Here is a 25,460-nt window from a genome sequence, read left to right as displayed (position 1 = left end):
TATTTATACCCTTCTTATGGGTGTAAGAAGGGTAAAAATGAGTAGGTACCACATTTGCTATCTCCACGCTCACTAACATTCAATACTTCATAATACGTAGTCTGTTCGGTACTTTTTGACGTTATAATTAGAAGTTAGAATAGCAGTACTGTTAAAATGACATATAAATCTAATTACACACTCAATCCTGAATTGCCTGTTCGGTACTTTTTTGACGAAAATAGAACAGCAGAACTTTTTTGGTAGCTACGGTAATCGATTTTACTGAGGCTCAGTACACCAACTGTCAAAAACGGGTGCAAAAGGTAAACAATCCGTTATTGATGTATTCAGCTGTTCTATTTTCGTCAAAAATTTACTGAACACGGTATTCAAAATTAAGTGTGTAAGTTTACTCAATTTTGAGATTAAAAAAAAAACTCATGTGCAGATGTATCACTTTTTGAAGCTAAAATTGTACTTAGCCTATAAGAATTGGGAATCGTAGAAAAGTGATAGGATTTTGGCACCGTAACGGCACTGGGATATTGAAAGAAGGAAATAAATACTTAGATAAACATATCAATAGCTATGATGCTATATTCACCCAAAAACTCAAAATAAAGCAATGAATAAAATAAAAAATACGGAAGAGTCTGATGAAATTTCTAGAAGTTGCAATGCCTTTATTTTTTACTTGTGTATTACTTGTGTCGCACACATATCGGTTAATCCAGATTAATTTTTTCCATCTAAAACAAATCCGACTGAACCGATCTGGTCATCGTGGGTTAAGGAAACCCCGAATTGCCATACGCGTGGAATTTTCCATAGACCAGCTGCAATAGCATATCTGCCCAGCCTAGGCCCAAAGTATTGACTTCAAAGTAATCATTCCGGAGCATGTTTCACGAGAGACCATGTCTTTTCAATACGCTAACTCCAACGATGACGATATTAGAATAGTGGAGCATAGAAGCAAAGGGGTGTAAGTTACAAAAACCCACTTTCGAGTAAATGAGCTTTGAAGTTTTTCATCAGTTTTTCATCCCATTCAAAATGTATGGAGTTTCAATATCAACCCAATTTTCTCTGATTACTGTATTTTTTCTAATCATCATAAAAATAATCTTTAAAATGTTCCTGAAAGCTTGAAATCTGAAGATTTTTTTATATGCTCAGCTCAAACTCGACAAAATGGTCACTTACACCTCTTTGCATCTGGGCCCCTCAAAAGCATAAAAACATGTTCCAGAAAATTTGGACTTTTGGGAATACCGCGTAACCCAATCGTTCTATTCGCACAACCAATCAATAAAAAAAAGATTTCTTATTCAAACGAGTCGAAGTTCACTTAAATCGGTTCAAAGTTGAAAAAATATGAGTACTTTTCAGTTTTGAGGGTAGCCGGATACGCTTCCGGAATTCTACGCAATAAAAAACAAGCAAATCTGCAGCCCCTCAACAGCAATTGAATGTTTCTTTCATAATTTTTTTAATTACATAGAATAAAGCTGTTTCCTTATAAGCATTTTTTGATATTTTACCTGCATCCATCGACCTTTTGCTCTACAAGCAATGAAAAAAAAAAACGAATACATAATCAAATTTCTCATTTTTTCTAATATAGCTAAAAATTAAAATAATTTCATATTCTGATATAATTATGTTATTTTTTCAACTGATCATTTTGTTCAGTTGCAAAAATAACAAAGTTATAACAAAGTTTGTTCTGTTTTATTTGTAACAAAACTAGTTACAAAAGATTATAATATATTTTGTTATAATTTAGTTTGAAAAAGTAATAAACAGTCCATGTCATAACAAAATTTTAACATAATTTGTTAGTTATATCACATTAAGATATAATTATGATATATTCTTGTTATGTTCATCTAGTCGGGTAGGCTATTCTGCTGAACATCGCCATCCTTTGTAAATTCCTTAAAATTTTCTTCGACATTTCCAATTGAGAATGTGTGAATCCCCAAAGGAATCGTCTGGGAAATTCGCAAAAAGAAAACGGATTAGTTCATAAAGAATATGCCGAAAGAATAATGGAAGGAGTTGACGTATATAAAAATCATCAAGGGAATCTCTAAAGGGATTGTCGAAGCAGTTTTCAAAGAACTAAATGCAATCCAGTGCAAAGGAACACAAGGAATTTCAATAAAATTTGCCGAAGAGATTCTTACAGGCATAACGAAAGGAATACACAATGGAAAACTTGAATTTAGAAGGCACAGTGTTGCCAATTGACAAATTGAGAGATTTGTGAAAAAACGCGTTCCTGTAGGATTCGAACCCAAGACTCTGTTTTCGCTAGACCGGCGCTTTATTCAATTAAGCTACATGACAGGTAACGATTCTGAAAAATAGAAAGCCAAACTGAATCCGAGCCCACAACTTAAACACTCCCTTTTTTCACAAAATCATATTTACCTAAATCCCAACTTCAAATAGAGAATAAAGTGCACCCAGTCTCCCCTAAGGGTCTTTCGATATGATACAATCGGACTCATGGTGGCATTCCTATCTTTAACAAGTCCGTGGGCACAATCGACCGCCATTAATGATTTGAATTGTAACATCGGAACATAAAATAGCGAAGGCGCACACTTAACGCTTTAATTAAATACAATTTATGTATTGCCATTTTCCTGCTATCTGCGGTGGACGGTTGCCCGTTGGCCCATAGGAACCGCTATTGGCGGCGCGCGTTGCTGAGTCCGACACAGTCATTAAACGGGATCCGGGAAAAGTTAGGAACAAGCCTGTTCTGGTTCCCCTAGTACTATTCATGTATGTAATTCTGGTGGTAAATTTTATGACCACTCGCAGCTAGTTGTTAGTAGGGCATTGTAGTGTGAGGAAAGTGAACCACTCATAGCATGGCTCTTGGGACCCTGTCGGAAATGTAATCTAAAAAGTGTGCAAAATGTGGCCGGTTTTTGTTCTGTCTGCACCTCTGTTGAGGGAGGGAGGCCTTCCGGTCGCATGGGCTGCGTGTTTCACTAAAATGCAATTGCCCACATAGGGTATTGGTTCCCTTATTAAGCATGTGGCTCCCATTTTCATCCTATGGAAAACAAAGGAATGAAGCACTGTTTGTTTTGTTTATTATTTTTGTATTTTTTGTTAGGAGTGAGCACGCATGAAAACAAAAAGAACGGAATCAATCGGTGCCGTAATCGCTTGTTTTCGAATAGGATGAAATTGGGAGCGTAAGATTACTGATGGAACACAAACCCTACATGAATTCGCATATATTGGGGCGCTTTCATGCACATCGTATCCGCTACCTAGCCACGCTTTTCACATGAGTTATGAGTACTTTCGGAGTGTGGCATTTGCATAAAATTCGTTATGAATTTGAAAAGCTGACATAAAAATATGCTTCATATCTCTCATAAATCTGCATGATACATTTATTGCCACTCGTTGCAAGTGTTACGATTTACTCGTTGTCACTAAGATGCGATGTGACATCCAATCATGTGGTTGGTTTATAAAGTGAGTAAAATGGTCGCAAATAAACATAAAACGAACGATAAAGAAGGTAAGCCAAAAATCCTTTGTCCCAACATATAGTTAATGACAAAACAGGAGGTGAATTGTTACCTCATATTGGCCGCAACTAATTCTAAAAACTGAAAATTCAAATCAACTTTGTATCACCTTTTGATCAACCCATTGCTCCCCTCAATTCCGGCACAACTCAACACAATTCCGACAAACATACCGTGTGATTTTTATCTACCGAAATCACCAGCATCATCTTACCGGAGCCACCTGACTTTAGCTTTCCATACTGCACATTCAGGAGTAGATCGACAAAAATGTGACAGTTTAATTTGATTCTGTTTTCGACATAGTCTCGCCATCGTGCAACGAGCTTGATAGGTACCACAGCCACTCGCTTTCGTTACAAATAACGGCTGAAGTAGCTAGCACCTCGCCGAATCGTCCCTCTGACAAAATTTCTATCCCGCACTGAAGTCAGTTGAAGTCAATGTAACACAGCTCGCCATGCCCATGCACAATCGATGGAGAATAAGCCACTTGGAACGACGGAACGCGCGGCGGCGGTGCGGTGCCCGAACGATGCGATGGCTGACCCAGTTTCCATGCATCGCTAAATTGCTACCACTTCGCTACATCTGCTGCTGCTGCAGCTCCTCCAGAGTTCTGAACTATGTAGAGTAGAGTCATGTTCTAGAAGGGCCTCACTCACAATTCGGTGTCCGTGTCGTCGCTGCTGTAGGTAGGTTAGTCTGTCACAGGCCAAGGCATACACATATGTTGCTCCCTTCGAAATTTTGGGAGCCCTCTTTGCACTTTGGTCGGTCGTTACTGCAGGCGGGTGGCAGATTCCAGACCTAGAGTGGAGCAAACTTATTGGCTGCATAGCATGTCATTCTGCTAGCCGGACTATCTCTAGGGCAGCAGCTCGTTTCGAATTTCCCCCAAAGCTAATGAGTGTTGATTGAGCCGAATGCCGCGCGGTTCCCACTGGGAAGTTGGGGAGTCATTTTTCATAGGAGAAAAAAAAACACGTTGTTAAGAGGGCTATCGGATATTTGTGAGGGCGATGCGTGGCATTGAAACTGTATCATATTTAATTGGTTGAATTGTTGATTTTTTTTAATGTGTGGTACTGCCTGAGTGTTAAAAAGATGTTATCTAGATCGATACAAAAATATTCGTAATGTTTGTAAAACCAACTAAACAACTGCCAAGCGTACGTACTCGAAGTGGCAAACACGAAACTAAGAGCTCAGTTTCCGTACTTTACAGCAACCGACATTTTCTCAATTTTGTTGGACATTTAGCGCTATTGTGCCTACCACACGATATTTGAATCCAAATACGATAAATGAAATGTAAAAGAAAGCCCTTAGTTAACACAATAGCCCCCAGTGATCACTATTTTGAACAAAAGCCTTAAGCGTCCAGTGAGAGAAGTATGGAACGTCCAGAAATTAACCATGTTGGATGGAAAGTGCCTTCGGTAAGGTTGTTCTGGAGGCCAGAGACTAAGTTGAAACTTTTCCTAGCTCAAGTATGAAGTTAAGTTATGATCAGGTTATCAAGGGCTGAGCCCATTCACTCTACTCTAACTTAGTCAGTGCGATCGTCCGCGTGGATGCGGTGATAAACTTCCTTCCTCATCAATGTACCGTTTCTGCAGCACTTTGTTTTAGAATTTACAGCGAAGGATGCCATCTTGACTATGTGCCTTTTGACGCCCCATGACCTTGCGTACTACTTGCATAGTCCCCGGTGGTGGATCTATCCTACACCGACCAAGAGCTCCCCGGCAATGGAACATCTTCCGAAACCATAACTTCTCAGACAGGTGCTGACATCTGTTCTGCGATTCCGATTGGTGACTATCTTGAGGTTCACAGGCACCTCGACGACTATGCTCCGGTGGTTCTTTGCTGTAAACTCAGTCTAGTTCCCGGTGGTGAAGCCCATTTCAACGGAGAAAAACCCTGAAGGTGGTGGAAGTTCTCCCGACACCAGTGTTTCTTTCCCGTCCAATCAGGTGCCGAAGTTGGCTCGGTGGTTCCGGTTGGTGGTAGACTTCTGATTCACCATTTATTACGGAGTACTTCACTGATTGCGTCCTATTCTAAAATGAATTGCCACAGAGATTGCCGACGAAGTTCCAGGAAATGAAATTGCCAAAACATTCAACATTATCGATAGAACTCTCCAGAAATCATTCCAAGCGTTTTTCTTAAGTATTATGGGCCTGTCCATAAACTACGTAGACTCAAAGAAGGCAGGAGGGGAAGTTTTGGCGAAAGTCTGCGGTGCATTCACATTTTGAAGTTTTGGTAGAGACAAAAGTCTACACAGAAAGAGGGGAGGGTGCCGAGGTTTAAAAAAAAATGTACGGAAAAAATCTGAATTCCGAAAGTAGTTGTAGAGGAACTTCAACAATTCTCGGAGATATCTAAAAGAATTAATGGGAAATATGTTTCGAAGGAAAGAAATTAAAAATAATAGAGAAAGGAAGATTTTTTGAAGGAATTCTTTAAAGCATTCCTAATTTCTAATCTAATCTAATCTAACCAGGCGCTTGTACAGCCAGTGTTGAAAAGCATCCTGGAAATATCAAATTTTCTGCTGATATTCTCTTGTCAGTATTTATATTTGCAGCATATCAGAGATGTGAAACAAATATTAAAATGGCCAAGCCCACTGTGCAGACTAATTGGTTGGAAGATAATTCAGAAACTGAAGGCAATCTGGTTATGAACTAGTGAATAATTGAACTAGTGAATTTTGAATTTAATGAAGAAAGAAACGGGAAAACCGTACCGTTTCGTTTCGGGGAAAGTGGTTTAAGGCATTAAATCGTTGGGAGTGGCGCAGCTAAGAAGGTTAATGTTTACTCCATTATAGTTGACGTATCTTCTCCTGGGATGGGACACATGTATTTTGGCCTTGTGTCATGGCTTTAGAGCCTAGGCTTAAGCTCCATTATTCGCTCTCTGAAACGATTACAGAAGAAAAGCAGGTTCTTGCACCCTTATGCATGTGTCCGCTCCGAGATATGAACCGAGATATATAAAACAAATGTGTGACATTAGCAATGCATTTACATCCAATGAATTTGCATTTGTCGCGCAGAATTAGATCGCAGAACTACTATTTGAAGAACTTCTCGAGGAGCTTCTGGAAGAACTTTCAAAAGGATATCAGGATGAGGAATTTCTAGAATAAATGATCGATGAATCTTTTGAATGGATTTGTAAAGAACATTTAAAACAAATCATGGAAGAAACTTTTTATGAAAACCTTAATTGTTTTTTTTTTGGAAGAATTCTCTAAGAAATTTGTTATATGTGGGAGTTAGCCAGGAGGAACTTCCAGAAGAATTCTCGGAGTAAATTGCGGAGAAATTTTTGGAAGATCTGTGCAAAACTGGAAGACCTCTCGGAGGATTTTACAGAGGAACTTTTGGAAGAGTTTCTGGAATATTTTTTAAAGGAACTGTGATATTAATTTCTAGTATTTCTAAAATAACTAGAGAATTTCTTAAAATTTTCTCCCAAGAACTTATGGATGATATTTTCAAGAAAACTTTCAGTATCTTTTTTTTAGTTTTTATTTACGAGTATTTTAACATAGGCTAATTCTACACTACTTTCAAGATTTTCTGAAAGAACTTTCCAAAGAAATCCTGGAAGAATTTGCGGAGGAAATTTTGTAAGAATTCCCAGGGGATTTTTGAAAGAATTCTCAGGGGATTTTTAAAAGAATCTTAGATACACTCTCAGAACAATTCTCGATCGGAATCAATGGGGAACATCTGTAATGTATTAGAAAATTTATCTCATGAATTTCTGGAAAAATATCACAAAGGAATTTTTGGAAAATATTCTGGAGGAAATTCGAAAAGAGCTCCCGAAGGAACTTCCCGAAAAAAAAACTTGGGTAAAAATCCCGGGGCACTTCTAAAAGAAACATCCTTTTAGAGGTTCATTTGTAGCTGGTATTCTATTTACCACAGATCGTCCAGTGGTGAATTCGGATGACCCACAATTGTAGAGGCGCTAAGTGAGATAAGGTGAAAATCGTTTGTTTAAATCAAAAATTCAATTTTTTATTTTCAAAATTAACTCATATTTTGCCTTGGTGGTTGCTATTTTCCATTGGTAATGGCTTCTATTATCATCAATCTCGATGCCCACGGCGACAGACATCGGGTTAGCCAGCTAACAAAAAGTCCGGAAGATTGCCCGCCGGAGGCATAGCAAGAATTAGATTTTCTTTCCAAAAAGTGCTCGTTTGTTTCTCCACGATGCGGAATTCGATATGAAAAAGTGAAAAAAGTGCAGTTTGCCTATGCTGCGCCATGGCAAATTTTTGCGGAGTCACTCTTTTTATAGGTTTCTCGTTCCTGCTACCAGATGCGGAGGGTCTTGACGGCAATATGGTCCTCCAAATAGTACACTGACGAAAACGCGTTTCAATTCCGATCAAAGTTTGCGGTCGCACTTCATGGTATTATTGAACTATCAGCCTACGTAGATGAAGGTATATTTGCTTAAATTTGACAGCGTCTAACGTTTGAATTGACAACAGAAGGTAGCTCCTAGACGACCTAGACAATAGAAATGCACTAGAACTCCAATGGCGCTGTAGTCATTTTTCCATTTCAATTAAATGAAAAACTTCTATTTCAATTATTGATTGTTTTTAAGTGTCCAGCTTGAAGAGCATCATTTGTTTTGGTAAACAAAATTTGTTTTACACTTCTAGTACCGCTACGGAGGCTGTAAGGGCGTGGCAAACTAGATGTTAGTCACACGAACAGTCGCGACATTGGACTTCTGTGGCTAGTTATTCTAATGCCCAGACGGATGTGATGGGACATTTTCTATGTTGGCTGTGAACTTCTGCGATTTGCAGATCTACGATTCAAGTGCTTCTTTCGTTTCGTGCCGATTCTCAAGTTCTTCGTCTGCATATTTAATGGCAGCATGCTTCCTTCAAGCTGTTGCAAACTCTTCATCTAAGTGTTTTAGTTCCGATTGTTCATCGAAGAACGATATGTTTCGGCGGACTGGTTTTTCTATGGAGCATTACCATAGACTAATTTCAAGATCACGATGTACCAAAAAAAAACATCAAATTTTCTGTGTCCAGTCCGGTACCCAATAATATTTTCCGTGTAAATAACCGAGAAGAACGGAAAGGAACAGAACTAGAACGGTGCAGTCCAATGTTATTATATATCGTAAGGTTGTGCATAACGTTTAGTTTGTGGAGTAAAGTAGTGGAAGCGAAATTTCAAAGGAATTTGAGGAGGCGGGGGATTTGTTTTCCGAATTTCTCACGGTGAAAAAATAATGGCCGCTCAGCCTGTTTTGACATCTAAGATAACCTTACGATATATATAACCTTGGTGCAGTCGTGGTCGTGAGTCTGGGTGTTGTTCCTGGGTTTGGAAGACAGCCATACGGCGTTGACGCTAGCAATGGAATAACGGTCGTTTCTGTTGCCATAACCGTTTTTTTGCCTATCTCGTACACCAAAAGTATGCTGAAAGGTTATAGGGTATATGTACCATTCCTTGGCCTAATTTGCAAGCCACTTTGGCAATTTTGGCCATAACTCATGAATTAATAGCACTAGAATTAATATGTTGACCCTATTGCACACTCTAGGCAATGCATGTTTCACCAATTGGAAGTAAACTAACGTAAATATTTAAGAATTTACTTAATTAAGTTAAAAAGATTCGATGCGATGGTATGCAACGTTGGTCTATGGTACAAAAATTGGCCTATTAATGGATACAACGTTGGCCTATTGCTTTCTATGCACTAGAACCACTTATTATCTCATTTTTTCAATATTTCTGCTGAAGTATTATCTCTGTTTGTTCACCAATCTTACTTTTAAATTACATTTGCGGAGCCACATTTTAAAAAAACTATAAATGTAGCACTTAAACAAAAGTTCCTTCTCAATTTAGTAACGAAAACAACGCAACCCAATTATTGTGTTATATTTTTACAGTCACCGCACACAAAATCTTTCTTCCTGTTCGTTCTTTCTGTTTCTTACGCAAGCAATGTTGTTGATGTCACTTTATCGGTGTTGTAGACGTCACTTTACTGATGGGCCAAGATTTGGGTACATAGTGAAAAAAAAATGTCCTCAATATTCGGCCCACATTCAATTTGTAAAATAGTTATTATTCGTTGAAAACAAATATACAATTTCAAAATAGAGTCTTTGACCGTCACAACAAATGTTCAGTTATTGAAAAGTCAATTCAAAATGTTCCAGAATCATGCCATTTATGATCATATCTATAGACTCCCCACTAAGCCGAAGAATCATGGCGTCTACAAAAGCTAAACAAAGTGACATTTTCATTCAATTTTAATGCTCCAAAGTGCTAAAATTGATACGAAATGTTACAGTTGTTTGGCGAATAACATTTCCGATATCCAGTTATGCGTGTTTGTTTGGGTTTTTGGTTTACGTTGAGATAGGCCGAACGAGGGGACTATGCCAACGAAGCATCCCGATACCCTATGTTCACTCAAAAATCGAATGTGTGGGCTCCATGGCCGAGCGGAGCGGTAAGTGGCGTCAGTCGTTTGGGTGTCTCGTAAGCCTCATAATGTGGGTTCGATTCCCGCTCCAGTCGGGGAAAACTTTTCATCAGACGAAAAATTCTCCACGAAATCAGCATGATGCGTTACTTGGACATACTCCAGTAGAACTCACCAATAATGACATTTCTCAGTTTTATTTAGCTCACCTTAAAAAAACAGATCTGAATAATTTTAAATATTTGGACAAAGAAAAACTAACGTTCCACGTTCAAGTGAAAAGGAAACATTTTCTTCTACGATTTAAGCGGCTACGCAGCTGTGTTGCACAGCATTAAAACTACATAAGAACGCAGCAAACCGACGATGAAACGTAGATTATTGTTTGTTTGTTGTTTATCTGTATTAACGAGATTTTTAAACCTAGGCTAGTTCATCTCGGCATCCATGCTCGCTTTACTTCCCTTCCGATGTAAGAACTCACCATTATGTGAGTATGTCGGGAGTGGGATTCGATCCCAGGTCCTCGACGTGATAGTCTTGTGTTCTAACCACCACACCAGGTTCGCTCCACACGTAGATTATTAAGATACGACATTTTTACTACCAATGACCGCTCAATTATATGTGGGGGGTTGTTTGAAGTAGATTTGCGCCAAACGCGAACAGTCCGTTGCAAAACTAGACAAACCAAATAAGTGTAAGAAAAAATTATCATCAGATAAGGAACCCGACAATTTCAACTTTTAATAATGAGTAATGAGTTTATTGATTTGAATCGCTTATGAGCATTGCGAAAAAATCAGCATAACAGACAAGATAGATTTGTAGGAATGTGATTATAATCTCAATTTGGCGAAATGTTAACGGGAAACTTGTAGCATTATCATCAGCGGTGTGCTATAACATCGAAAGGGAAAGGGTTTCTAAACGCTAGTGGAAGGGGATAGAAAGAATCGCCGCTTTTCAAAAAATGGTCAACTAGCTGTAGAAATTCTCAGTGTAAAATTGTGTAAATCAGTGAAATTTTCAGTGTAAGTTTATCAATTTAATATTTGGGAAAAATCGGACTGTTTTACATGTGATTAGAAAGGTTCTAGAAAAAGCTAGCTTTGAACTGTTATACCTCCGGATTCAGTGAACCGAATGCAATGATTTTTTCACTTATGTAATGAGCTTGACATAATGTAATTATAGGAAAAAAAAATATGGCGATTTATTTATTTTATTTTATGATTTTCTAATTAGTCTATTTTTAATATGAATACCATTACTTGTTTCAATTTATTGCCAGTTATTTTGTTACTTCTTATGAAAACATGTTTATGTTTAAGTCAATTGGAGGGAATTTAAATGGGCAATAATTTCTAATCCCTTTTCTATTATTACCAATTATTTCATACTGGCGAATTCTCAGGACAAGGACTGTAAAACGTGTAAAGCCAGTGTTGTTGTTTTAAAGGGTTTCATAACAAAGTTATCAGTGAACAAATCAGTTTCGTTTATCTGTAACAATACAACGGACCTATGGGTCACTGAATCCAACCGTGCTCATCTGGTATCTCGTTTTCCTTCAGTGAAACATCGCTGACTTACTAATTTTCCACCCTCAGTCACTATCATTCATAAATACCAACTACATCCGGTCGAAACCCTCGCCTCGTGGTGACCTTCGGCTCAAGGTCCTCCCCAACACTACCAAATGTGATTAAATTTTCTCCTTCTGCGACCTTACCATAACTTAGGCTGTAGTAGTAGAGAGCAGTAGTAACTGTAGACCGTGCTATCGTGGTTTGCCAAATTTTGCAACCATCCAGCCGTGAGCCGTAAATTTTTGACAAACATCATTATCATAAACACGGCGGCCGGTGTGGCACCGGGCTCACCACCAAGCACATAAGCCACAGTCAGCCAGCCAGCCAGTCAGCCAGCCAGCAAGCCAGCAGCCTTCCCTGTGCTGATGCCGGAGAGCTTTCTCTGCGCTGCTGGGACGCCTCCGGAAAAACGCGTTCATTGTTACTTACTGCACTGCACCGTAATCAGCTCAACTTCAACTGTGTTCTCTGGGTGCGGGGGATCGTCGACGACGACGACGAAAATGTATCTCAACCCTCCCGCCGCCGCGTCGCCCGGTTTCCACCACAGAGCACTCCAAGTGTGCACAATTTGTGCCAAAAATTAGCATAAATTAGTTCAGCGCCACCGCAACACAGGACGGTAGCTAACGGCGGCAGGCGTGCGGACTTATTGTAATAGTGTTAACTCTTTGCTCCCTCGCAGGGGGTGCCGTCTTGTTGGCGTTTTTCAACATTGCCGGTGCTAGTTATCCAGTGAGGGATACGGTTACCAAGGGTTCTACAATTGAAAACGGACAACCGAACACCAACCAACTGTGACGCGCAGGGATCAAAGGATCAGTGTTACTCAAGGGTTAAGTTGAAGAAGAAAGTGCTTGGATGTTTGTGGCCAGTAAGGTAGTGTAGAGACGTGAGTGCCGAACAGCAAAAAGAATGAATCAACCAAATCGAATGCTGACGTTACCTTTGGAGTGCACCAGAATCGAGAGGATCCGAAATGGGAGTCATTACCAAAACGATTTCAATTGTGTTCTCCATGTAAGTATATGTTTTGCAACAACTATGCATGGTGCGGTGGGTTTTCACCGAGAATCGCCGATTGACAAACTCCATCCTCGATTGAGTGTTGTCAGATATGTACAGAATCGAGTATTTCGACTGCCAGTTGTAGTCTTTATTAGTGTCTGCTATCCACTTATGGATCCATTTTGGAACTGACACTGAGGAAAACTGGCAGTCAAAGCACGCGTATCTGCTAAAGGATAAGCATTAGAGGGCAAAATTAAGTAATGTATGAATTTAAATTGAATATATTCAACCAAAATGGGCATTCTGCTAAGAAAGGGCTTGACAAATCGGTACAATCATAAAAAAACTCATCTACTGATAATTTTTCACTTGATGCTTTTTCCGTCGAATCTGCGAATAAAGAATAGTTCTTCCAGGAGCTCGGTCCTAAGCCAATCACCTTTTATCCCCATGAGACAGCAAATGCATTTCAATGATCTTGAACCGCCAACAAAAACATCGACCCGGAGCCTACAATGAAAACCTGAGGAGCATTACAGTGCGTACCGTAATCCGGGGTAACATTGATCAGAATTTTCGATCTTTCTTGAATAATTCTCTTGTTGAAGTAAATGTTACATAATTTATATTTTTAAAACAAGTACTGGCCCTCTGAGTGTTAAGCTACTTGAAAAAGTTTTGTGAAACTTTAAATCGTGTTAAAATAAGCTTTTTAATCTAATTTTTGATTTTGTAGATTTGGGGTAACATTGATCATGCCAGTCATCAATGTTCGTTTGTATTAAAAATACCCTAGCTTACTGAATTCGGGGTCGCTGATTTCGAATATGTTGTCCAAATTTTTACAAGCTGTGTACTTTTTGGGTTATTTTAAGATTAAAATCCTCCAATCCTCGAATAACGCCTAAAGGTAGGCAATTACTTAAGAAATTGATAGCCTACTTTGAATAAATCGTATATTTTATTACAAAAGATCATTTTCCTCATATTGTATCTAGTATTCATACCAAGCATGAATGTTTGATAATGTATCTCATTGCGTTACGAAACACAGTTATGGAAAAATCGATTTATTTAATTGTTTATGAAATTCAATTTTAAAGAATTACATGTCATTTAATAGCTAAATAACAGCAGATTACGATATACCATTTGATAGCAGAAACTGATTCAATGTAAAATGCTTGTTTGAACATTTCATGAGGTCGGTCAAGCCGATCAATGTTACCCCGCTGATCAGTGATACCCCGTTTTACGGTACTATGAGTTTGTGTCTAGGGCCTCTCTAGTCACAGCTGTGAAAACGTGGGCTTTCAGCATGAACATTTTGAGAGTGACGGGTTAGATTCCCGGTCGGTCCAGGTCCAGGCACTTTTCCCAAAGGAAATTTCCTTGACTTTCTTGGACCTAGAATATATTCGTGCCTGTCATACGATATACACAATGTCAACAAAGTCGATTTTTTGGAACAATGCTTTTTCGATTCCTTTTAGCGTCCAAAACAACTGTGCAGAATTTGGGAGCGATTGGTTGCGTCTCCGTATTCCGCTTTGCGATTGAAGTTTGTATGGAATTTAGTATTGGAAAACGTGCTTTTTTGCATTTTTCTCATAAATTGAAATTTGTCGTCTAAAACTATCTAACTAATGACGTTGAAGCATAGCCTAGGATATGCCGAAAAACTTTGCCGAAGACCGCAAAGTGATCCGACACTTGTGAAAAAAGTTATAACGCACAGATTGCCTGGTGGTGCTTATCATTTAACATGTAAAGGAATAACATCAATAATAAAATCTCAGTTTTTGGCCTAAGTTTCCAAGCGAATAACTTTTTTCACAAGCGTCGAATCACTTTGCGGTCTTCGGCAAAGTTTTTCAGTATATCCTAGGCTATACTTTAACGTCATTGGTTAAACGGTATTAAGCAAAAGAATTCAACTTATGAGTAAAATGCAAAAAAGTAAGTTTTCCCATACTAACTTCCATACAAATTTCAATCACAATGCGGAATACGGTTACGCAACCAATCGCTCCCAAATTCTGCACAGTTGTTTTGGACGCAAAAAGGAGTCAAAAAAGCTTTGTTCCGGGTTGATGCGGTCAAATTTAAAGTTTCTCCATGCAACGTTGACCCACTCTAATACACATGCAAAATGGTCACTGCAGTGCCAGTGCACTGGCAGAGAAAGTGCTCATAGAACACTGATAAGCTGAGAAGCCGACTTTGTCCCAGTGGAAACGTTACGCAAAGAAGAAGAAGAAAAAGAAGAAGACGACAGGTTCTAACATCTGTTTAAATACAACAACTGTAAGACGAACCATAACTCGGTTTTAAGAATTCGTATTGATGAAGGAGTGTTTTACCTCCAAACGAAGACGGCTAATAACAAGACTGACATCTACCCTCTTGCTCCATATACCTTGTGAGCTACAAGCACACTAGCGCCACGAACGACTTCAGGGAACAAAATCGTGAATGAGTGGGCATGCCATGCTACCATTTCCGTGTACGTATTTGCATGTACACGCACACAATCATATTTTAATGTTCCTGTGAATCGTTGAGGGCGTTTTAACCATGTCGCCTGCAACAGGGTGGGAGCTGTCCGTCTTCGCTCCAAGCCTATTCGATATTCGATGCCCGGACAAATTCGGCAGTTGGCCGAGTGGGTCTACTCGGGCACCGAGAACGCTGGGAAAAATGACGAGAATAATGCATTGAAAAAGGACAACGCCTTTTTCAAAGCCAACTCCAACGCCATGGAGAAACACTTCTATAAGATTGGGAGAACACTTTACGCTGATCAAATGAGCGCGTGCATCGAAGTTACGCAAAACGGTTCCGGGTCATTTGGTCGAACGCCATTTGGCGGAATGCCGTTTGGCCGAAAATAAATGATGGACTTAAGTGACCATGTCACTATTCCTCGCATCAGTATAACTCGAAAGAACAGCCTATGATTCAAAGAAGGTAAAATCTTTGACAAAATATTGACAGATTCAACGCCAACTCATCCCTGAATGTCTAGAAAAACGGCATTCGGCTGAATGGCCGGACACCATGCAAAACCATGGCACCATTGATGATCTTGTCGGACAATTGGCCAGGCTCACGACAACTGTCAAGCGCTTGGAGAAGGCTGTGGCGATTGTATAACATTTCGCCGAAAACCATTTCACGGAATTCCTTTTCGCAGTGTAACATTGCGCGGAATGACATTTGACCATTTTGCGAAATGCACCATTTAGCCGAAAACCATTTGGCGGAATGTACCGTTTCGCGGAAAATCGTTAATAAATGAGAAAAATTTAACTGATCGAGAGACAACATCATTATTAGATTCGAAATTCTAATCAGCACTGATCAACATTTCAAATGAAATGGTTATTGTAAATTTTTCGTAACAGTAAACTTTTTGTAACAGTAAACTTTGAAAGAACAGCCTATTCATGAAAAAAAGGGAAATTCTCTTATAATATTCATTTTGCAGTTGTTATACACACAAGTTATATAAAATATTTATGAACGAGCAGAATTTGATCAAAAGAAGGAACATTTTCTGATTAAAAATAATAGCATAGGTACTTGTTAAAAAGCAAACACTTATAAACCTGTGACACAAAAATAAGAGTTGTTCTTATAGTCATTACACAAGTATAAGCCAGTTAGATACCAAAACAGAGAAAGCTGGTAAAGTTATCACAAAGGATTGCTACTTAGTTGCTTGGTTCAAAAATCGTTTTTGCTCCACACCGCTTATTCGATTCGTAACCAGATTCTATGCCTTCTCCCAAAATTTGAGCTCATTTGGTTTGAAATTGATACTGCACAAGCCCTTCAAAGTTTGTATGGGAATTACTATGGGAAAACGATATTTTTCATTCAATCGACCGTAACTTTTGCCCAAGTACCCCTAGAGGTTAGTTAATGAGGCGTCCGATTTGAATGCGGTCTTCGGCAAAATTGAAGCTGATGGAGTAGCCTAGGAGTACCAAGGGTCAACTAATCCTCTAGGGCACTTGGGGAAATGCTACGGTCGATTGAATGAAAAATATCGTTTTCCCACAGTAATTCTCATAAAAACTTTGAAGGGCTTGTGCAGTCTTATTTTTCAACCAAATGAGCTCAAATTTTGGGAGAAGGCATAGAATCTGGTTACGACTCGAGTAAGCAGTGTGGTGCAAAATCGATTGTTTATACCACGCTACAACTTAGCTTAAGAGTTACGCGGTCACCCGGTTAAAAAATAACGATATTTTGACGTATAACGCTTTCAATCAATAAGGGTGAATGTGTGTAAGGTGAAAAGCAGATTCAAATCCAGAATTATGATGCTGAGTCATTAGGCCGAAGGACATTACGCTGAATGGACATTAAGTCGAACAATCATTGGACTGAATAGATGTTAGACCAATTGGCCTTGAAAGATCTGCCTATTATTAGAAGGAGAAAAAATATTGAAAGAATGACTTAGTTGCTGGGTCACCAAACAACACTGCAGCATTATAATTTAAAAATTAACAACCTATTCCTAAAAGAAGGAAAAATCTCAGATGGAGGTATCAGTTTCATCACCAACAAGTTTTATTAGAAATGACAACTTATTTAAAGAAGAAGAACAAATCTATGTGACAACCAAGCCCGTGCACAAGGGGGGGGGAGGGGGGTGTTTGGGTGTTAAACCCCCTCCATTACCGACGCTTCATACACTGGGCGCCCCTCCACCTTTTGCAGAAATTGGGAAAAACCCCTCCCTTGGCGCCACTTCTGTGCACGGGCCTGGTGACAACGATGGTTTGTTGGTCATTACGCCTAATGTCCATCCGCTCTTATTTACATTTGACCTAATGACATTCGGCCTAATGTCCTAGGCCCTGATATTCAGAACAGCCTACGAATTCAAGAAAGAAATATTTACCAGAAAGTATCAGATTTAACATCATTTAATACGATCGCAGAGCTAAGGTTATAATGATTTCGTACCAATCGGTGAAGGGGCTAGTAAAGCTTAGCAGAGAAAATAATTTGTTATTCTATTATGATAAATTAAATTTAAAATCGTTTCAAAATGGATAAATACCAAAAACCGTTCAGAAACACGTATTTTATTAATAATATCATAATTTTAGCAAAATTTCAACTGTTTTTATGCTTAGTTTCGGGCTAAAAGTGAAAAAAATATTCTAAATAATCATTGAAAGCCTTAAACTTCAGTTTTTGGAGTGTTCTGAATCAAACATATTTTCATGTTCTAAATGCGAGGAAAAAAAATCTTCAATGTGTACCATATCCCTAAAAATGATACTTAACCGTCAAAAACTTTAATTTTGCATGAAAAAAAAATCAAGTTTTAAGGCATGTTTTTGCAGTTTTTGGTGAAAAGTATCATAAAATTGACTACTTCAATGAATAGTTTGTTTGAGACAAAGATAGGCAACAGAAATATTTAAAGCAAGCTAAAAATATTTAAAATTGGTCAACCGGTTGAAAAGTTAGAGGACTCTAAAATTGAGAAAAAAATAAATTAGATCTTTAAAAATTTCTTTAAAAAAATATATTTTCACTTTGACTTTGGAAAAGTTGTAATGTTCTACGAGTTTATTCGACATTTAATTTGTGAGAATTTCATAAAAATAGATTGAAAATTGAGAAAGTTGTGGCACTTGAAGTAAAAACATTTTTTTATTACTCGAAAATTCCACTTTGAAGCGATTGCGTCACCTCTAAATCGCAATAGTTTTGGCTCAAACTCAGAGGTTTCTCTATTCATGTCATTGGAATCCAGAAAAGCTTACGAGTTCCAGGTTTCAACAACTTTTGAAAAATAAGCCGCAGCCTAATGTCACATGTATACACACTTAGAAAAAATGACGGATTACGGTAAAATTTTACCGTAATCTCAACAGCTGAACGTACGGTAAAAAGTTCGGTGATTTTTCAAACCACCGAACGTACTGTGAATCTCAGGAAAATGCATCTGTCAAAATTACCGGAACGTTCGGTACTTTTTACAAACTTACCGTAAAAATCGCAGAACGATCGATATATGTATTTGTTTACAAATGAATTCTCAATATCACTGAACGTACGGTAAATTTAACAAATTTACGGCGATTTTATGTGAGCACAAAAACCAATATTTTCATAAAAAAAACGTCGAATATTGGATTGAATACATGACCATCTGATCAGCAACCACACTTGCTGCCACTGTACAAAAGAGTCTTGCTTGGAGATGATGCGCAAATTCTAATAGAACTCGAAGCTGCCGGCGTGGCTGTCAAACACATTTTACAGTAGTACGGTAAAATAGTCGCATTATCGATCTGTTCGGTAAAATATTCACAGGTCTCGTGTAAATTTGTCTGATTTCACCGGTTCTTCGGTGATTTCTTAGATTTCACCGATTTTCTCCTGCAATTTCATCGATTTCGCCGTAATACTGTAGTTTTCTTGTTTACATACCAGTTTCGATGATTTTTTTTAACCGAATACTGCAATCTATTCTAAGTGTGTAGGTTCAAATTAAGGAATGGTATAGTTATATAACATGCGAGAGCCTTATTTAGAACAAAGCAATAAAAATATGATCTCATAACAACTGCATTTTCTGCGTAGTGACGGACAGAAAAAAAATATACGAAAAACCATCACTTTGCCGTAACCTTCGCCTTGATCATTCTTAAATCCATAATAAAACTAAATTAAAAGATTTGGAATTATTCATCGCACCATACAATAATGCAGCTCATTACCACAAATATAGTAGGGTAAAAGCTCCCTTAGTGGAGGTAGTACCAATAGTGGTGGTAGTGCCAATTTAGCACTATTTCAAACCAAAAGCTTGCAAATGACATTTTAATAGATTCATCATAACTAATTAAAAACATTAATTCAGTTTTGTGTTCAGGATTTGCCGAAAAACCTATTTTAAACAATTATTTTCCTTAAATTTTTGGCTCCTTTGCACCTATAGTGGTGGTAGTGTTCCTATAGTGGTGGGTCCCATAAGAATTCAATGGGATGCGCCACTATTGGAACCAATGTTAAATTTTACCTCCATAATAGGAACCGTGTACCTATAGTTGGTGCAAGTGATTTATTAGCAAAAACTGTAATAAACAATGGTTTTTACATTTTTGCTAGCAAATTTAAGTGAAAAACTACCGATTAACATTTTCAGGCTTTTTATTTTGTGGTATTATAAATTTTATTCAATTATTGTTCTACAAGGAGCTACTAATAGCACCACTATTGGTACATTTACCCTACTCCATCGATCGTGTCCTATTGTATGCCATTACTTGCATACAACTGTTAAATAGGACAACTTTTTGATGTGCTGGCAAATTCATCCATAACTGCGTACAATTTCGCATCCCATATCTGCTAAATGAAACTTCACTCCTGTCGTCTGCAGCATGATCACGTATTTGATCACATACCACAGCTGAAACTGCAAATTCATCCAAAATTGTCGCACCTAATGAGTTATTGTCTCACAATTCGACGCCGAGCGTCGGCTGACGAGAATCAACAACATCCCCCAAATTTACACGTACCGAGATGTTGTCAAAGTCCGTCCGTCAATCCGTACAGGAACGACATTCCAGAAGCACTGCACCATTTCTGTGACTTAATTGTTTTATCACAGGAGCAAGAGGGGTCGTCCGTATGGCACTACGCCGATGCAATAAACGAGTTTACTTTTGGAGGTACAAATTGAGTGTGAATTGTTTTACTATATGGACGCCGGCAGTGCTAATGATAGCAATGATATTTGGGGCTGCCTGTCGAATTTGGCAGAATGATGAAGCTGATGTTATTTGACTGCGCTACCAAATGACTCTCGCTAATTGTATGCAATATTGTTCCAGTTTGGGCGAAATGCGGTAGCTTATATTGTGTGTGATAAGTTTGATGGCGATGTTGGGTATATGCAAATAAAGTAGCTCTACTGATGCCAAGCTTCTTGGCGCATTCATTACGGAGCGCTGATAAATATGAAAGCTTAGCAACACAGCTACGTTAGCAGCGAGACGATCGTGAGAATCTAATTTGATTGATTAATGGAGATCTTGCTTACCCACAACAATCGAACTTTACATTTAATGCAAATGTGCGTTTGTAAATCGAGACGTCTGTAATGAAAAACATCATTATAATAAAGCATAATCATAATAAAGCATTATCTTTACCAATCTTTACCAATCAAATGCAAGGTTTGTAGATTTTCTTTTTGATCTAAAGTTTGAATGTAAAAATATACTTGCTCAAAACAACTTCAGTTTAAGGATAACTTCAGTTTTTCTCTTTCCATGACCGTTAATTAGGCTAAACCAGCAGTGCTTTATTGTCCAGCCGGATTAGTTCACAAGTATATTTAATTGATGTTAGTAAACCCAAAACCATATCGCTTCATGACTCACATCCGATACCTCAGACGCGTTAATACGCTATTGTCAATTTGATTAATAACTCAAGTCTGCGACCGAAGCCCTTAATCTTCCCAACCTAATCCGCGCAAATCTTCCAGCCAAACATCCGTCCGTCTCTGAACAGTAAAACAGTCCAAATTCCCAGCCGGCAAACCAGCGGCGCGCAACGCAGTAACCTCGTGTGGCATCGACTGAGTGCGTGACATACTGCAGGCCGGTCCATTGAAACGGTCCCCGTTGCCCGTCGGTACTTATCATATCATTCGTGTGTACCTCTACAGGTCTGCTCCTTCAATCGCTCGATAAAATCGCTGTAATTCTAATCTCTGGAATCCATATCACACCTCGCGTATCGTATCGCGATATCATGAACGGGTTTGCTAGCGGGGGGTGCGTGATTAGGTCGGTCTGGAGGCTGGTGGTCGTTTGATAAAATAAATGGTACCGTAAAATGGGGGGGAAATTGATCGTCCCGCGAGCCGGTGTTGCCTGAATTTATTTTCTACAACCGACATCGATGTTAATTGGCGAGGAAGGTGTAGATTTCTCGATCTGCAGTGGGCGAGCGAATGCATAATCAATCCTTTTTTTCGTTCTGTCAATGACCAAGTCAGCGAAAAAACTTGTAACTGGAAAAACTGAAAATCTTCATCGAATTTGCAGTAAGGTAGTAAAGATAACCCCACCGTACGGGCACCTAGTGCAAAAAATAGATCCCTAATCGAGGTAAGGCATGTAATTGCACACTTTCATAATGTTTTGTTGTGTATTTTTTTCCGCGGCGATATTTTTTGCGCACAGCCCAGCTCTCTCTTTGGCAGTTCAAGCCGCCTCCATCGGCGCCCCAGTCCAGTAGTCAGTCAGCCAGTCAGTCAATCAGGACTGCCAGTAGTAAATCAATATTCGTTCGCCGGGGTGCCACCATACCGCAAGTGCAAGAGTCTTGACCAAGGCTTTGCCAAGTGCCGCCTCCCCGCCCGTTTGGTTGTTAGTGAAGCGCGTACAGTTCCATTAGTTGTGTGCTCAGTGCATTGATTGTTTTGACAGAGTGTTAATTTTCGAACAATCCATCCAGTCAGTGATCACAATCGCAAACGGAGCCTAATCGGCCGCGACAGCTACCGGTTTGGTGGAACAACACCGATTAGAAGTGGATGAAATTCACGATAATTGTTGTGGGATCAGGGTAGAATGCATTACTGTTGGCAGCTGGACGGAACCCGTATTATTCTCACGAAGAGTTTAGCTAGGAGCTAGTCCAAGCGCCAGTTCTGAAGTGCCACGCTGCCAGGATGATTGAGTCTCCCGAGCTGACGGTTAAAAGGTAATTATAGATGTTAACTTTCCATCCAAGGTAATTGATATATGTCAATTCATATTGGACTGGGTTTCCATGCGAGCCGGGCTCCACCCTTCCGCGTTATGAATTCGTTCGTTAACAAGCGACCGAAGAAGCTTTAGTTGAACTGTATACATTTGTTAGTTCTTCGCACCTGCTGCCCTCATGGTAGTGCTTCCTATGCATGCCATATGCCGGTGCGAACGATCGTTAAACGACACATGTTTATCTAGCACGATCTGCTTAATCAACACTGCGCCGGGAAACTGGATAGTTGTTGGCTGGACAGTCTACTGGTAGTTACTTGATATGGCTGTTCTCCAACGGAAAATAAAGGGTAGAATTAAAAGATAATGATAATTATTAAAAGTCCTTGTGAAGAACTGGCGATAAGTTGAAATCCACGCAAATAAAAATATTTAAATCCTATTTAGTTACTGATCATCTTATTATTAACCCTCTAATACAATTTTTGATTTTGATCTAAATATCATTTTTCGTCATCTAAAATCGATTTAAACTTGTTTTGGAAGATGATTCTTTTTAATTCTCGATTTCGTGAATTTCAGTTTTTGATTTTTCTAATTTTTGTTTTTGAACATCCCCACACTTTTATATTTTTCCTGGAAGCCAATTTGGGGAACGGATTTTTTGAAATGAAAACATTTTGAGTTTTTATGATTATTGTTATTTTATTTTTTTTTCACGGAAAATTTTATTTTCCGTGTAATTTTATGGAAAATTATTTTAGAGTGTATTCGATTCCCTTAAACTTTTAAACAAGGATAGAATGATTTGGAAAAATAAAAATATGTTAATTGTAGCGATTCAATACAAAATAAACAATGACTTCTAAAAGGTGACTAAAACATCAATTTTTCAATGATTTTCAAAAAATGTAAATACGCTTTATAATACACCAAAAACCATTTAGTGATATACAAAACAGTCCTAAATATCAGCCAAAAATATAGAAAAAATGATTTGCCACGAAACAAAAATTACAAAAATGCTCAAACTATACCCCGTCTAAAGGCGGGATTGGGTATTAGAGGGTTAAAATACATGACGATTTAGACTTTTGTTTCTTATTCGCTCTGGAGACTTTCACGAGAAAAAATTTGATCCCATAATCATGATTATGGATCATAATATCAAGAGCCTAGTGTCTTTTCGTTTTAAAAAAATACACCATGATTCGGGATCATGATTGCATGAGTCGTTTATCCGTAACGCCACCAATGCGTTATATTTTTGATAGATGCATGAAGTTAAATCATGGTATTGAGATTTGGGATCATCATTTACGGTGCACATTGCTTATGATCCTGGTTAGTTTGCTAGGATCATAAAGCTATGCCATGCTTGATTTTGAGTGCACATCGTTTATGATTCTAGATCATGTTTCATGATTGCATTGTTTATGATTCTGTTTATTGTTTATTCTGTTCATTCTGTTCATTGTTTATGGTTATGACCACCGGATGTGCATTCTTTATGATTCTGGTGGTTTTATTTTCTTATAATAAACAAATAAAACAACAATACTTGAATCATTTCAAATAAACACAGGTGGAAAGTGCTCCAAGAACGTAACGCTTCCAATGGCCATGATCTGGATTTCATGAAAATGATTGCTCTAAATTATGAAAGTAGTAGCTTAAATTACAAAATCATGATTCACGATCCATGTTTCATAGTTTCATGATTTGTAAATCACGATTTCTGGATTAGATTTGTTTCCGTGTTCGGTAGCATTCCAGGAAGTTTAATATGATTTTCGGGGCGTTCTGGAGGCGTTTATGAGAATCTCAGGTGCTTTACAGGGGGTCCAAGAGAGTTTCAGACGATTTTCGGAAGCATTTTTTAGAAGTTTCAAATGATTTTCAGTGAGTTTCACAGGCCTCATAGGGTCATTTTTGGAGGGTATCATATTACATGGGGTCCGGAAGGTTTTCGGTGGCATTTCGGAGGATTTCCAGAGGACTTCAGAGCCGTTGTTGGGGATTTAGGAGGGTATCAAGTGCAATACAGGGGGTCCGAGAGTGTTTCAGGAGGTTTCGGAGGCATTCCAGCAAGATTCAAATGTTTTTCTGTGGATTTTGCAGGCGTTATGGAAGGTTTATGGAAGTTTCGGAGGCTCCTATGTGCGTTACAGGGTATCTGAGGGGATTTCAAGAGTTTTCGGAGCCGTTTCACGAAGTTTTGAAGAATTTTTAGTAGCTTTCATAGGTGTATTGGGAAATTTAGAAGGGTTTTAGGGGCGTTACCGAGGATTTTGATGTAGTTTAAGGGGTTTACAATTTTTAAAAATACATTTTGGATCACTGCCAGTGCACAATGATCCTAGGGCCGTATTTAACCTTCGTCGTGCATTAGGGTCATTATGAGCCAAAACACGATTTCAAGCAGTAATATCTCTTGTGTTAATTAACTTGTCGTAATGAAACTTCTGGACTTTTAATATTTTGCAGAAACGAAGCATTAAAAAAAAACTCTTAAGGTGAAACCAAAATGGCGCCACAAAAAAGTTACGAATAATGCATTGGGGTCATTATGACCCAGAAATTTAAGCTCTCACATAATGATGATTTTTTCACCAATTCAAATGACCAATGTCTTATTTGAAAAATAATTTCATCAAGAATCTGTTGATTTGTTGCAACAGTGGTTCCGGGAACATTGGCTACCGGGAATCTGCTACCCAGCGCACCATGTCGGACATGTGGGAAAGAACTACATTTTGCCAATATTTTTCTAATATCTCGCGTTCTGAACCATTTAGAAGGGTACTGTCTTCGGCAAAGTTGCTCAGAAGACTAAGAACTATCACATCCCAAGTAACATTTTTAAGTCAAATAGACTAAAACAGGTTCTTAGAACCATCATAAATCCAAAAATAAAAGATATCAAGCTTTATACGGTTTTCAAAACCTCTACAAGACTAATTGATCATCAAAATGTCACTTTGGATAGGAAACAATTTAGTTCGACAATCACTCACTGAGTG

At 38.5% G+C, this 25,460-nt stretch overlaps 1 protein-coding gene across 6 annotated transcripts in view; it reads left to right on the top strand.

Moving 5' to 3' along the window:
* The window catches only part of LOC109422806 (E3 ubiquitin-protein ligase HECW2), a 149,468-nt gene that overhangs the window by 100,847 nt on the left and 23,161 nt on the right, over nucleotides 1-25,460 (top strand). The window contains exon 2 of one of the 6 annotated variants that reach the window (XM_062845525.1): nucleotides 12,471-12,682. The exons of 1 other annotated variant lie outside the window; for it this stretch is intronic. In XM_062845525.1, coding sequence (XP_062701509.1) covers nucleotides 12,642-12,682 — 41 coding nt within the window. In that variant the 5' untranslated portion in view covers nucleotides 12,471-12,641. Of the gene's footprint in view, nucleotides 1-11,533; nucleotides 12,683-21,558; nucleotides 22,436-25,460 lie in introns of those variants that run through there. 4 more of the 6 variants (XM_062845524.1, XM_062845523.1, XM_019697685.3 and 1 more) reach the window with 4 other exon arrangements.

Source organism: Aedes albopictus, chromosome 1 (assembly GCF_035046485.1).
Source record: "Aedes albopictus strain Foshan chromosome 1, AalbF5, whole genome shotgun sequence".
Lineage (NCBI taxonomy): Eukaryota > Metazoa > Arthropoda > Insecta > Diptera > Culicidae > Aedes > Aedes albopictus.
The sequence above is the reverse complement of the archived record's forward strand: the minus strand, read 5'-3'. Positions and strand labels throughout refer to the sequence as shown.